At 37.0% G+C, this 14,635-nt stretch overlaps 1 protein-coding gene across 1 annotated transcript in view; it reads left to right on the top strand.

Annotated features, from left to right (window-relative positions):
- Nucleotides 1-1,183: 1,183 nt before the first annotated feature.
- Nucleotides 1,184-14,635, top strand: part of LOC126025774 (nucleolar protein 16-like) — a 33,975-nt gene continuing 20,523 nt past the window's right edge. The window contains 2 exon segments of the mRNA XM_049785546.1: nt 1,184-1,270; nt 8,190-8,267. Coding sequence (XP_049641503.1) covers nt 1,184-1,270; nt 8,190-8,267 — 165 coding nt within the window.

The following is a 14,635-nucleotide window of genomic DNA, read 5'->3' on the forward strand; positions in this document are numbered from 1 at the left end:
GTATTAAAATAAACTAATGATAATATAATAAGAATACAGATAACCTACAAACTAAAAGGCCTTAGAAGAACAAAGTCAAGAAACCTTATCAATAGTCATTCTCAATTTTTAATCTACAATTCTATATAAACATTATTTAGTTCCTAATACGTTTGACCTTTATACCTCTTAGTTCAAATGAAGAAATATTTAAGTAAAGAGACTCTTATATGACTACTTCTGTGGTCACTAAGCTAAGGAAGGACTGACTTATTGCTTTGAATAAAGCTATCAGATCTATATCCTATGCCAACTAAACAGATTTATATTTGTGTATGTGAACCTTTTCTCTTTTCTTTCTTTCCTTTTTTGGCTTTTGGGGCACACAGTTGCACTCAGGGGATTACTCCTGGCTCTGCACCCAGAAATTACTAACAAGCTTGGGGGACCATATGGGATGTTGGGAATCAAACCCAAATTGGCCACATGAAAGGCAAATGCCCTACTGCTGTGCATTGTTCTGGCCCACGTGAGTTATTTTTGAATTGAAGAAGTAAAGGGCAAAGGTGGCACATAAAATTTTAATTATTCATTAACAACTCATGTAATATTCATGTATTTGTAAAGATATGGAAAATAATATTTAATCTAGATATTTTAAGTGTTGAAAAATCTTCAAACTTCAATTTGTTCAGTTTGTTATAGGGCATTTCTAAAATATTCTTAATTTAATATTCATTGTATATTAAAATATTTATTTTGTGACCCTTAATTGTATCAATGATAGGATATCTAGTCATATAAAAGAATAGATAACTGCAGAGATACTAAAAATGGTAGTAAAATATCAGCAGAAGTAGTGTCTGCAGCAGCAGCAGCAGTGCAGAGGAGCCTGAAGATGCCAAGAGCAGCTTGTTCCCCCAACTGATCCTGAATGTGAAATTTCTGAAAAACCCCAAACCTGGCAAAGGACTCTTGGAGAAAAATAAAAGTTTGGTCACCTGTTATAAAGTTAAGCTCCTAGGGAAATTGCCAGAGAAAAACATGTGGTAGGGTGGGTGACCTTAAGCAACAGAAACTGGAAGCATCTAGTGATGATATTCTCAGTGAGAGATAACTGGCAGTGAGAGGCGCTCTGAGTTGGTCAAGCAAACTCATGGGACAAGGACATTAGCACTGAGGGAGTGAGCAGGGGAAAGGCTAAATGAAACAGGGAGCCTGCGAATTGGCCACACACAGCAGCAGCAGCTCTGCTGTGAGACAACAGGCTACAAGAGAGCCCACAGTGACAGTGAGGCTAGGGAACCACTGCTTGTGGAGTCCACTGTTCGAGGACATCTTTTTGTCTGGCCTGGCTACCCCTCCTGGATGATCCAGTAGGGGCTTAGGGTCAAGCCCGCATTTCAAATTAAGGTCCCCGCACCCAGATAAAAGCTTGGTCTTGAGATAGGCAAGACCAGAGATCAGCAGCTTTAGTGATGGAGAGTAGCTTTTGGGATCAAAAAGGCCATTGTGAACTCAGGCTACTGCACTGAGAGAAGGTGTGGCTGCTCCACTTTGCTCCATGGCTGCACATTTCTTCTAGGCAAGGAACCCTACCACAATACATTAAAAAAAAAAAAAAACACCACTCTGCAAAGCTCACAAAGTGAAGACACTGCAGAACCCCATCACACTTAGTGAATGAATATGGTAGTTCTGATAATTCAACTAACATCAAGCACCTATATAGCCTCTTAAATAAGGACTTTAAAAGAAGAAATGTGGAGGATGTTCAAAGAACTCAAAGAAACCATGAAATGAATGGAATTAACAGCCATTATAAAGCAAGAGGATAAAGAGAGAAGTGAGAAAGCTTCAAACAGAAATAACGGATCTGAAAAACTTGGTAGGTGAAATGAAAAACTCACTAGAAGGCCTCACCAGCAAAGTAACAGCTACTGAGGATATAATCACTGAGCTGGAACATGACCTGCATAATGCCTCCATACAATAGAAGTAGGAAAAGAACCTTAAAATAAATTAACAGAAGAAATAGATAACAGAAGTCCCTCACTGAAAAATAAATATATCCCAAAAGTTTTTTTATTTTTTTTATTTTTCCTCATTTTTAGTGTAACACCATGATTTACCAAGTTGTTTAAAAAAGTCGTTTCAAACATCAATCAGTATCTTCCCTCACCAGTGTCCCCTATCTCCAACCCACCACAATAGCCTGACTCCATGATTTATATTGCTTGTTACAACACAAAGTCAAATGAATTATCAAAGTTTAGATCAACACAAGTCAATTTGAAATTATCTTCTCCTTTGTACAGTAACCTCATATATCAGATAATGGGGCCCTATTCATCTTAGCTTCTAAGAGAAATCACCTCTTATTTCTAAACTAATTTTTGTAAAGAATTCCAAATGATCCATGCTAATTTCTGGGTGTTTGGTTTATTTGTTCGTTGGTTGGTTTTAAAGAAAGGAAGAGAAACTAAATCTCTGGGAAGTTACTACAAATGATAGTTCCATTTCATAATATGGGTCCCATTCTTGACTTTTAGATTAGATTTAACTAAGCAGTTTTTTTTAATTGCCAAATCCCCGGTATTAAACCAGATAAATTAATTCAGAATATCTGAGAGATGATATAAGCATCAATACTCACTAGATGACTTCAAGTTGAAAAAAAAATCACTGATTCAGAATTTGTGAAATTTTTCTTTCATACTGTAGCAGGGGTCTTCAAACTATGGCCCGCGGGCCACATATTATATTTGTTCCTGTTTTGTTTCTTCACTTCAAAATAAGATAGATGCAGTGTGCAGAGGAATTTGTTCATAGTTTTTGTTTTTACTATAGTCTGGCCTGCCAATGATCTGAGGGACAGTAAACTGGCCCGTGTTTAAAAAGTTTGAGGACCACTGTGTAGAGTATTTAACTTAACACAACTCTCAAATGTTTTCTTCTTTTGTTTATAAATAAATTTATTTATACATTTCTCATAAAATTAAGCAGCTAACTCCTGTGAAGAGAATCACACACAAGTGGTTTGCTCAAGCCAGTAGGATTATTTGTCAGCATTGAAGTGACATCGTGTAAATTTCACAGACAAATAAATTCCAAACATGATGAAACTCATAATTCACTCAATTATGTTGGGCATGCAAAGATAACTGGATGACCTCTAACTCTCCTTCTGGATTTTAAATTCTACTGGTCTGTAATCTCAACTGCCTGCATGAATCTGACAAATCCCAGAAAGTATGCTTGGGAAAAATTCCAAGGAGTCTGTGTTCGGGTGCCATTATGCTTTATACTTAAAATGAGTAGTTCACCATGCCAAGCAAGGAAAATTACCAAGAAGCAATTTCCAACAGAGGAATAATTGTTTCTATCTATGTGCCCATTCTCACTAAGCAGTCCTCTAAACAAAAATATATAAAAAAACACAGGGCTGGAGTGTCTTATCAGTCTCTACTCAATCAATAACTTTTATTCCTGGCAGATATCTTACTCATATTATTCCTGGTTTCCCAAAGATAATATTCCCTTAAGACCATGCTATAGAAGGCATGAGCACCTTCCATTGATATTAACAATCTGTCCACTCTTCTGTGGCTTTTTAAGCTTACTTGTTCAAAGGCACCACAGGAGATTTTGCCTTCATTTCTGATCTCTCCAGGTAGTAAATATTGTGCCAGTTCCTTCTGGACTGTGAACTAGAATTATCAGAGAACTGAGTGGAAATAGAAGTTCTGCAAGGATGGAAGCAAACCATGTGTTTCCCCCACACATATTAACAGGTCTCTGGTTCTCATGCTGAGGTAGCAGCTGCACACCGCACCCTATTCCCACCAGACCCTTGCTTAGTTCTCTTTTTAATCATTTATTTTGGCTTTCTTCCTGCCAACTATAACTCATTATGATTTCACATATAACATTTATCCCATCATGGTACAGCACAAACAGAGAAATTTCAACAAAATAAATAAACAGAAAAATATCACTCTTACAACTATAGCTGCATTTGGAAATCAAGGGAAATACTTAAAATATTTTACTTCTCATCATGACTTGTGAGCATTGCCAGTTTAAAAAATAATATTTTCCTTATGAATTTTCTAATAATGTTTGTTTTTAATAGGAATTCAACTACTATGTGTTCACTTGGAGGTGTTTTCTGACTTTGTAATCTCAGGAGAAGATGAATATGGGATGGGATGGTTGGATTTTATGGAAGTTTTTAAAAATAATTCTCAATGTATAACATGCAAAATAGCAAAGGATCAAAGGCAACACAACAATAAAACTGAACCAGAGAGATAGCATGGAGGTAAGGCATTTGCCTTGCATGCAGAAGATTGGTGGTTCGAATCCTAGCATCCCATATGGTCCCCAGAGCATGCCAGGAGCGATTTCTGAGCATAGAGCCAGGAGTAACCCCTGCATGCTGCCAGGTGTGACCCAAAAAAACAAACAAACAAACAAAAAAAAAACCCTAAACCATATGGCTGAGATTAGTGTGGGAATGGAAAGTAAGGGCAATTGTGAAAATGGGGTGAAAGAGGTGGGGACACTGGTGATGGATGTGGGTTTAAAATTATATAATGGGAAGGTATAGTTAATAATATTGTAAATCACAGATCCTTGATCATTCAAAATACAATTTTAAAATAACTTTAAATATTCCTGAACCCCATAATTAATTTATGCAATTTTACAAACCTATTCTATCTATATCTACAATAATGGGTAATGAATAGAGAACAGAAAAGTCACTCTCTCTACAAAAATATTCAAGCTTTAAATAATGTTATGTTTCTTAGTAATTCTGAGTCTTCAAATTACCCAGAATATGAGTATTAATAATCTGAGCTCAAAAGAAAAACCTTTCTCAAACCTATAACTAAGGCAAATTAACTAAGAAATTCAGTTTAATTTTTAAAAAATCAGAAAATTCTGGGCTTTCTTGAAAAATAGAAATTTTCTAATTATACTCGATTGTGGGAAACAATATAATCATATCATTACCCACATAACCAAGACAAGGTAAGGATTAGAAAATTTGAGAGGGAATGTGAGAAAAACACTTAAGAACTTTCATCACTACTTTACACTAAATTGTATTTATTTTATCATATGAAAATCCATGTAAAGATAAATTTTTCTAGTTTTAGAATCATAAAGCAAAATTATAGGCTGTACTTTAACGATTTTTATAATCATTTATTTCCCCATACCATCAAGTTACATAATTGTTTTAACCTATTAATTTCATTAAATATTTATTTTATTTTATTTTATTGAAACCATGGTGATTCACAAAGTCCTTCATAGATGGGTTTCAGACATACAATGAATCAGGACCAATCCCACCACAAGTGTTATCCTCCCTTCACCATGTTTCTAGAGTGTATCCCAGGTACCACCCTTTACTGCCCAACCCGCCAGTATAACAGGTCAATTTAAAGTTTGGCTTGTTAGAGTTTGGGTCTCTTGATTCCATTGTTCTTGCCTTTGGCTTGGATATTTACTTTGATGTTTCTTTACCAAGGCATCTGAGACCGCTTGGCCTCTGGCCCCCTCCTTTCATACTTGAGTTTCTCCTCTTCCACTCATTTCTTTCCTTCTTCTTGCTATACTCTGGGGCCAAGGGTGTTTAAGATATATCCCACTAACCAATTCAATTCTTCATTCAGTTATTCCAAATACCACATATAAGTGATTTCATTCTATACTTATCCTTCTCTGTCTTACTTTTAAAATTATAACTTCCAGTTCCATCCATGTTGCTGCAAATTGCATCATTCCTTACAACAATGTAGTTTTCCATTGTATATATGTACCACATCTACATGATCCACTCATCTGTTGTTGATTCCAAATCTTAGCTATTGTACTGAGTGCTGCAATGAATAGTGGTGTGCTTACATCCATTTGAATAAGTGCTTCTCTGTCCTGGGGATTGATGCTCAAAAGGGAAATTTCTGGGTCATATGGCAGCTCAATTTTGAGTTTAGTGAGAACCCTCCATACAATTTTCCATAAGGGTTGGACCAGGCAGCATTCCCATGAGCAATGGAGGAGAGTTTCTTTCTCACCACATTCCCACCAACAAAGATTGTTTCCATTATTTTTGATATGTGTCATCCTTACTTGTGGAAGATGATACCTTACTGTTGTCTTGATTTTTTATTTCCCTAATGATAAGTAATGGTGAACATTTTTTTTCATGTATCTGTTAGCCATCTGTTAGTCTTCCTCAGAGAAATGCCTGTTCATTTCCTCTCTCCATTTTTATGTTTTATTTTAGGTTTTGTAGAGTTAACCTTTGTGAGTACTTTGTAGATCCTAGATATCAAAACTTAATCTGAAGTGTTGAGTGCAAAAAATTTCTCCCATTAAATTTAGCCCATGTTTCTTTTGCCATACAGAAACTTTTAGTTTAATCCTCTATAATGTGTCATATTTTTCATAATAACCCTTGATTTAGGGCTATATCTTCCTGCCCTATTTGGCCCATAATAGTGTTTACTAAGACAGAAAACAAGGCTATTTTATATAAGATGCTATATTTTCACAATTAACTTAATAATAAAAGTTAATTTCATAGACCTGCTATGTATCAATATTTTATTAATTATATAAAATAGTAAATGAGACTTCTGATTAAAATAGGTTACTTTTGTACAATTATTCAATGTTGTAACAGAGAGAGTAGTTCGCATCTAACTAGAACCTCAATGAATGAGTCAAAATTGCTAACAAATTTATCTGCAATGATTTGTAAGCATATGAAAAAAGAAATGGCAACAGAAGGAGCCTTCTAAAATAATTTATTTTTATAAATAATTTACCTTAATTAGGGTTAATGGTCTATTAAGAAGAAATTTAAGGACAAACAGTAATTTAGTAAGTTTCTTTGTCATGGCTTGGCAATAATTTAATGTATGATAGGATAGTGTTTTAAATAGTGAGTTGACAGCCCTAGGGATGTGCTACTCTTTCTTCCTAATCTGTGAGTTCAAAGAAGTATGTTATTTCTTTGGATCTTTGGCACTTAATTCAATGATTAATATAATCTATTTTACCCTGGTTTTATAGTTACTTAAACAAGTTTACTCAAAATGAACAAAAGGTAGAGATGCAGGTCAACCTCACAAAAATTAAATATCATTTTTAAATACTTGCTTATGTCTATTATCCTATTTGACACTGTAATATAAGCACTAATAAATATCATTTATAATAATCAGAAACAAAAAGGACAGTGGTCCTACATTTCATAATGTCTAATACAATGCTATATTCAAAAGTGATGTTAAGTAACTATTTTATTAACTTTTAAAAATTAATCATGTAATTCTCATTCAGTCTTTAACATCTGTGATAAAAAAAACTTGCGTATGAGAATAAATGATACACAATGGAAGAGAAAAACATAAAGTGACTCAAATATCAAGAAAGCATAAGATAAAAGAATATTATTTTAAAATATCAAAAATTGAATACAGAATGAGTTATTTTTAATGCACTAGCAGCTGCTGAAGAAATATTTTCAAAGGTCTACAGGAAAATTTAACATTAAATTCTGTACTCAGTGATATGGATATGGTCGCCTCTGAAAAGCAATACCTGGAGATGAGGAGAGAGAATGATCATAGAACATCTAAATTTTATAATTAGTCTAATATTTGATGTTTTAATCATTTGCATACAACTCTGATGGAAAATTTTTTCAGTGAAAGCTGAAATATTTAAATATTCTCAATTCCTGGAATAAATTCTATAAAGTCCTTGATTTAAAGTATTAAAAGGGGAATTAGCATGATATCACTTGTTAGCAATTTGGTTCCGACATTGCATGAATGAACAGGTTGTGAAACCAACTCTTCTTCAAGTGAAGCTCAGGTACTACTATATTACTAGTGCTGGCAATATCACCGTCACTATTATTATTTAGATTTTTTTAATGTGTCCATCACTGAGCCCTGAAGCACAAGTACAGAAACAAACACATGTTTCAATATTTACTCTCTGGGGCCTGAATTCATGGTGGTACAGTTGTCGATACTCCCACAGCCATCAGGCACATGCTTGACTAAACAGATGGTCTTGCCAGAATTTTTTAACTTGGATAGGAGTGTGGAGGCTTGTACAGCCAGAATTCTTAATTTAATATGTCTTCTTGAGTGTATTCTCTGAACATTCCTGATTAGAAGCACTGTGCCAAAGGGAATGAGGGAGCAGTCAGTGGCATAGGAAACAACGAGGAAAACGAGGAGGAAAAAGTCGTGGTAAGCTATGGTAAGGCTAAACTTAAAGACCCAAATCTAGGCATTTTAAAGCTGGTGAGTGCCTGCATTGTGGGGCCGCGGAATCGCTGCTCTGCCCTGCCCTGCCTTTGTTCACTCTGAGGACTTCGGGGAAAACTCCTATCTCTGTCTGCCTGAAACTGTGCTTCTGAACTTCCGAAGGTTTCCTCAGGGGCCTAGGGAACGCACCCCCAAAAAAACCTGCATTTTGAAGCTGGTGAGTGCCTGCATTGTGGGCCCGCGGAATCCCTGCTCTGCCCTGCCCTGCCTTTGTTCACTCTGAGGACTTCGGGGAAAACTCCTATCTCTGTCTGCCTGAAACTGTGCTTCTGAACTTCCGAAGGTTTCCTCAGGGGCCTAGGGAGCGCACCCCCAAAATAACTGCATTTTGAAGCTGGTGAGTGCCTGCATTCTGGAGCCGCAGAATCGCTCTGCCCTGCTCTGCCTTTGTTCACTCTGAGGACTTCGGGGAAAACTCCTATCTCTTTCTGCCTGAAACTGTGCTTCTGAACTTCCGAAGGTATCCTCAGGGGCCTAGGGAGTGCACCCCTAAAAAACTGCATTTTGAAGCTGGTGAGCAGCTGCATTCTGGGGCTGCGGGATTGTTCTGCCCTGCCCTGCCTTTGTTCACTCTGAGGACTTTCAACTAGAGGCAGCAGAAGCCCTCAGCCGCTTCGCTTCCCTTTGCAGCCGCGAACTCTTCCTAATCAATGAACCCCACCACAACACGCAGGAAAAACCACACTACAAGCGTGACAATGGGGAAAACTCGCAGGCAAACACCATCCATAGAGAATGAAGACGAAAGCTCGGTTGATCTAATAAATTACAACCACCTGATTAACCTTTCAGATAAGGAGTTTAGAATAGAAATATGGAATATGTTTGTAGAACTCAAAAAGAGCATAAATCGATCTGAAGAGAACACAAAAACAGAAATCAGAAAACTCCAAACTGAAATAACAGATCTGAAAAATACGGTTGCTCAACTGAAAACCACAATGGATAGCCTCGCCAACAGGGTATCAGCAGCTGAGGAGAGAATCGGAGTACTGGAAGATGAGATGCAGAAAAGCTCAACAAAACAGAAGAAATTGGAAAAGACCATTAAGACAAACGAACAGGCAATGGAAAATGTACTCAAGGCATGCGAAGAGATGAAAATAGAAGTCTTTGATAAACTCAACAGAAACAACATAAGAATCATTGGAGTCCCAGAAACCCAGGAAGGAGATCTCCAAGAAGAATCAACTGTCAAAGACATCATCAAAGAGATACTCCCAGAGTTAAAGCCTACATGCAATCAAATACTGTATGCCCGAAGAATACCAGCTAAAAGAGACCCAAAGAAAAACACCCCAAGACACATCCTCGTTACAATGACAAATCCCATAGATAGGGATAGAATACTGAAAGCAGCAAGATCAAAAAGGGAAATTACATTCAAAGGAGCATCCCTAAGACTTACAGCAGACATGTCACAAGAAACTCTCAAGGCCAGAAGACAGTGGTTGGATATTGTGACAAGATTGAATGAAATGAATGCCTCCCCAAGAATACTGCACCCAGCCCGACTCACATTCAGGTTTGGAGGAAGAATACACAGCTTCATGGATAAACAACAGCTCAGAAACTTCACAGATGATAAACCAGCCTTAAAGGAAAAACTGACAGGTCTATTCTAAGACAAGAGAGACCAACAAACACAGCAAACTTATCTACAAAGATGACATTAAATCCTATGACAATCATCTCCCTCAATGTCAATGGACTAAATTCACCAATTAAAAGACACAGAGTGGCAAAATGGGTCAAAAAGATGAATCCAACCTTCTGCTGCCTACAAGAAACACATCTGAATAGTCAGAACAAACATAGACTCAAAATCAAAGGTTGGAAGAAAATTATCCAAGCAAACAACACCCTGAAAAAAGCTGGGGTGGCCATATTAATATCTGATGACACCAACTTTATACTCAGAAAAGTGGTAAGGGACAAAGATGGACACTATGTACTAATCAAGGGATATGTGCAACAGGAAGAAATCAGACTATTAAACATATATGCACCCAATGAGAGACCAGCAAATTATCTAATACAATTACTTACAAATCTGAAAGAAGAAATCAATAATAACACAATCATTGTGGGAGACCTCAACATGGCCCTATCAACACTTGATAGGTCAACCAGACTAAAACCCAACAAAAACATACTAGCCCTGAAAAGTGTTATGGAAGAAAGAGGACTAGTAGATATATACAGGACACTCCATCCCAAAAAACCTGGATACACATTCTTTTCCAATGTACATGGGTCATTCTCCAGAATAGACTACATGCTGACACATAAAACATACCTCCATAAAATCAAGAGGATAGAAATCTTGCACGCTACCTTTGCTGACCACAAGGCTCTGAAATTAGATGTGAACTACAAAGCCACACAGAAGAAAAACTTTAACAATTGGAAATTAAACACCCTGCTACTGAACAACCAGTGGGTCCGAGATGAAATCAAAAAGGAAATCAAAACTTTCCTGGAAACAAATGATAATGAAGACACAAACTGCCAGAATCTATGGGACACAGCAAAAGCAGTCCTGAGAGGAAAATTTATAGCTCTACAAGCACACATCAGGAAGGAAGAAGGAGCATACCTGAATAACTTAATGGCGCAGCTTAAACAATTAGAAAATGACCAACAGAAGGAACCAAAAATAGGGAGACAGAAGGAAATAATAAAGCTGAAAGCGGAACTCAATGAAGTGGAAAACCAAAAAGCAATCCGAAAGATCAACGAAAGCAGAAGCTGGTTCTTTGAAAAAATAAACAAGATTGATAGACCATTGGCAAAACTCACAAAGAAAGAGAGAGAGAGAAATCTGATAACCCGTATTAGAAATGAAAAGGGGGAGATCACAACAGAAATTGCAGAGATCCAAAGGATAATCAGAGGCTACTTTGAGAAACTTTATGCTACTAAGCATGAGAACCTAGAAGAAATGGAAAAATTCTTGGACACATATAACCTTCCACATTTAAGTAAGGAGGATGTAGCATATTTAAACACCCCCATCACTACTGAGGAAATTGAAACTGTAATCAAACATCTACAAAAAAGAAAAGCCCAGGCCCAGATGGTTTTCCTAATGAATTTTTTCAAATCTTTCAAGAGGAGCTACTACCAATCCTAGCCAGACTCTTCCATGAAATTGAAAAAAAGGGAACTCTCCCAAACAGTTTTATGAAGCCAACATTACCTTGATACCAAAACCAGACAGAGACGCTGCCAAAAAAGAAAATTACAGACCAATATCCCTGATGAATGCTGATGCAAAGATCTTCAACAAAATGCTGGCAAATAGGATCCAATGCATCATCAAGAAGATCATACACTACGACCAAGTAGGCTTCATCCCAGGAATGCAAGGATGGTTTAACATCCGTAAATCTATTAACATCATACACAACATCAACAACAAGAAAAATAAAAATCACATGATCATATCAATAGATGCAGAGAAAGCATTTGATAAGGTCCAACACCCATTCTTGATCAAAACTCTCAGCAAGATGGGAATGGAAGGAACCTTTCTCAATCTAGTTGAAGCCATCTACCACAAGCCAATGGCAAATATTATCCTCAATGGAGAAAAACTAAAAGCCTTTCCTCTAAATTCAGGTACAAGACAAGGCTGTCCTCTCTCACCACTCCTCTTCAATATAGTACTGGAAGTTCTTGCTATAGCGATCAGGCAAGAAAAAGATATCAAGGGAATTCAGATAGGAAAGGAAGAAGTCAAGCTCTCATTGTTTGCAGATGACATGATACTCTACTTAGAAAACCCTAAAGATTCTACCAAAAAGCTTCTAGAAATAATAGATTCTTATAGCAAGGTGGCAGGCTACAAAATCAACCTACAGAAATCAATGGCCTTTTTATACACCAATAATAATAGGGAAGAGATGGAAGTCAGGAAAGCAATCCCATTCACAATAGTGCCACACAAACTCAAATATCTTGGAGTCAACTTGACCAAAGACGTGAAGGACCTATACAAAGAAAACTATAAAGCCCTGCTCCAAGAAATAAGAGAGGACACACGGAAATGGAAACACTTACCCTGCTCATGGCTTGGCAGGATTAACATCATTAAAATGGCAATACTCCCCAAAGCATTATACAGATTTAATGCGATCCCCTTAAAAATACCCATGACATTCTTCAAAGAAGTGGATCATACACTTATGAAGTTCATCTGGAACAATAAACATCCTCGAATAGCTAAAGCACTCCTAGGGAAAAGGAAAATGGGAGGCATTACTTTCCCCAACTTTAAACTGTACTACAAAGCAATAGTTATTAAAACAGCATGGTACTGGAATAAAGACAGACCCTCAGATCAGTGGAATAGGCTTGAGTTCTCAGAGAACATTCCCCAGGCATACAATTACCTAATTTTTGACAAAGGAGCAAGAAATCCTAAGTGGAGCAGAGAAAATCTCTTCAACAAGTGGTGCTGGCAGAACTGGTTAGTGACTTGCAAAAAAGCGAACATAGACCCCCAGTTTACATCATGTACGAAGGTAAAATCCAAATGGATTAAAGACCTTGATATCAGACCAGATACCATAAGGTATATAGAACAACACGTTGGTAAAACACTCCATGACATTGAGACTAAAGGTATCTTCAAGGAGGAAACTGCACTTTCCAAACAAGTGGAAGCAGAGATTAACAGATGGGAATACATTAAACTGAAAAGCTTCTGCACTTCAAAAGAAATAGTGCCCAGGATACAAGAGTCACCCACTGAGTGGGAGAAACTATTCACCCAACATCCTTCAGATAAGGGGCTAATATCCAAAATATACAGGGCACTGACAGAACTTTAACCAAAAAAAACATCTAATCCCATCAAAAAATGGGGAGAAGAAATGAACAGACACTTTGACAAAGAAGAAATACAAATGGCCAAAAGACACATGAAAAAATGCTCCTCGTCACTAATCATCAGAGAGATGCAAATCAAAACAACGATGAGATACCACCTCACACCACAGAGATTGGCGCACATCACAAAGAATGAGAACAATCAGTGCTGGCGGGGATGTGGAGAGAAAGGAACTCTTATCCACTGCTGGTGGGAATGCCGTCTAGTACAGCCTCTATGGAAAGCGATATGGAGGTTTCTTCAAAAACTGGAAATTGAGCTCCCATTCGACCCAGCTATTCCACTCCTAGGGATATACCCTAGGAGCACAAGAATACAATACAAAAACCCCTTCCTCACACCTATATTTATTGCAGCACTATTCACAATAGCCAGGCTCTGGAAACAACCAAGATGCCCTTCAACAGACGAATGGCTAAAGAAACTCTGGTACATATACACAATGGAATATTATGCAGCCGTCAGGAGAGATGAAGTCATGAAATTTTCCTATACATGGATGTACATGGAATCTATCATGCTCAGTGAAATAAGTCAGAGGGAGAGAGAGAGACGCAGAATAGTCTCACTCATCTATGGATTTTAAGAAAAATAAAAGTCATTTTTGTAACAATCCTCAGAGACAATTAGAGGAGAGCTGGAACACCAGCTCACTCCATGAAGCTCACCAGAAGAGTGGTGAGCACAGTTATAGAAATAACTACACTGAGAACTACCATAATCAAGTGAATGAATGAGGGAACTGGAAAGCCTGTCTGGAGTACAGGTGGGGGTGGGATGGGATGGAGGGAGATTTGGGACTTTGGTGGTGGGAATGTTGCACTGGTGAAGAGGGGTGATCTTTATATGACTGAAACCTTATCACAATCATTTATGTAATCAAGATATTCAAATAAAGAGAAAAAAATGAAAAAAAAAAAGAAAGATGAAAAAAAAAAAAAGACCCAAATCTAATTTCAGGTGAGCCACTAAATCACTATGTGACTGCGCAAAAATATCTATACCTTTATTAGTTTCATTTATCTGTAAAGTGAGAATAATGTTTCTCTTGTCTACTTCTCTGTTTTATAAAGATCGTTTTATTTGTGTCGGAATTCTTTGTAAATTGTAAAAGATATATAGTTACCCTTACCTCATGTAACGCTAACATTAGACAACTTTTATTTTGGTCATCATGGTCTATGATACTGTTAATGATAGTGTTTCAGGCATACAATGGCCCAACACTACACTCTCCATCAGAGAGTATGCTATTCTCCACCACTAAATAAAGATATTTCTACAAGTTTTCTATAAATTTCTGCAATTCAGAATTAAGGAAGATAAAATCATTATTTTTAAAAATTTTAAATATGTTATATACTAATATTTTTTACAAGAGGAAGTAGACAGT

This window comes from Suncus etruscus, chromosome 13 (assembly GCF_024139225.1).
Source record: "Suncus etruscus isolate mSunEtr1 chromosome 13, mSunEtr1.pri.cur, whole genome shotgun sequence".
Classification (NCBI taxonomy): Eukaryota; Metazoa; Chordata; class Mammalia; order Eulipotyphla; family Soricidae; genus Suncus; species Suncus etruscus.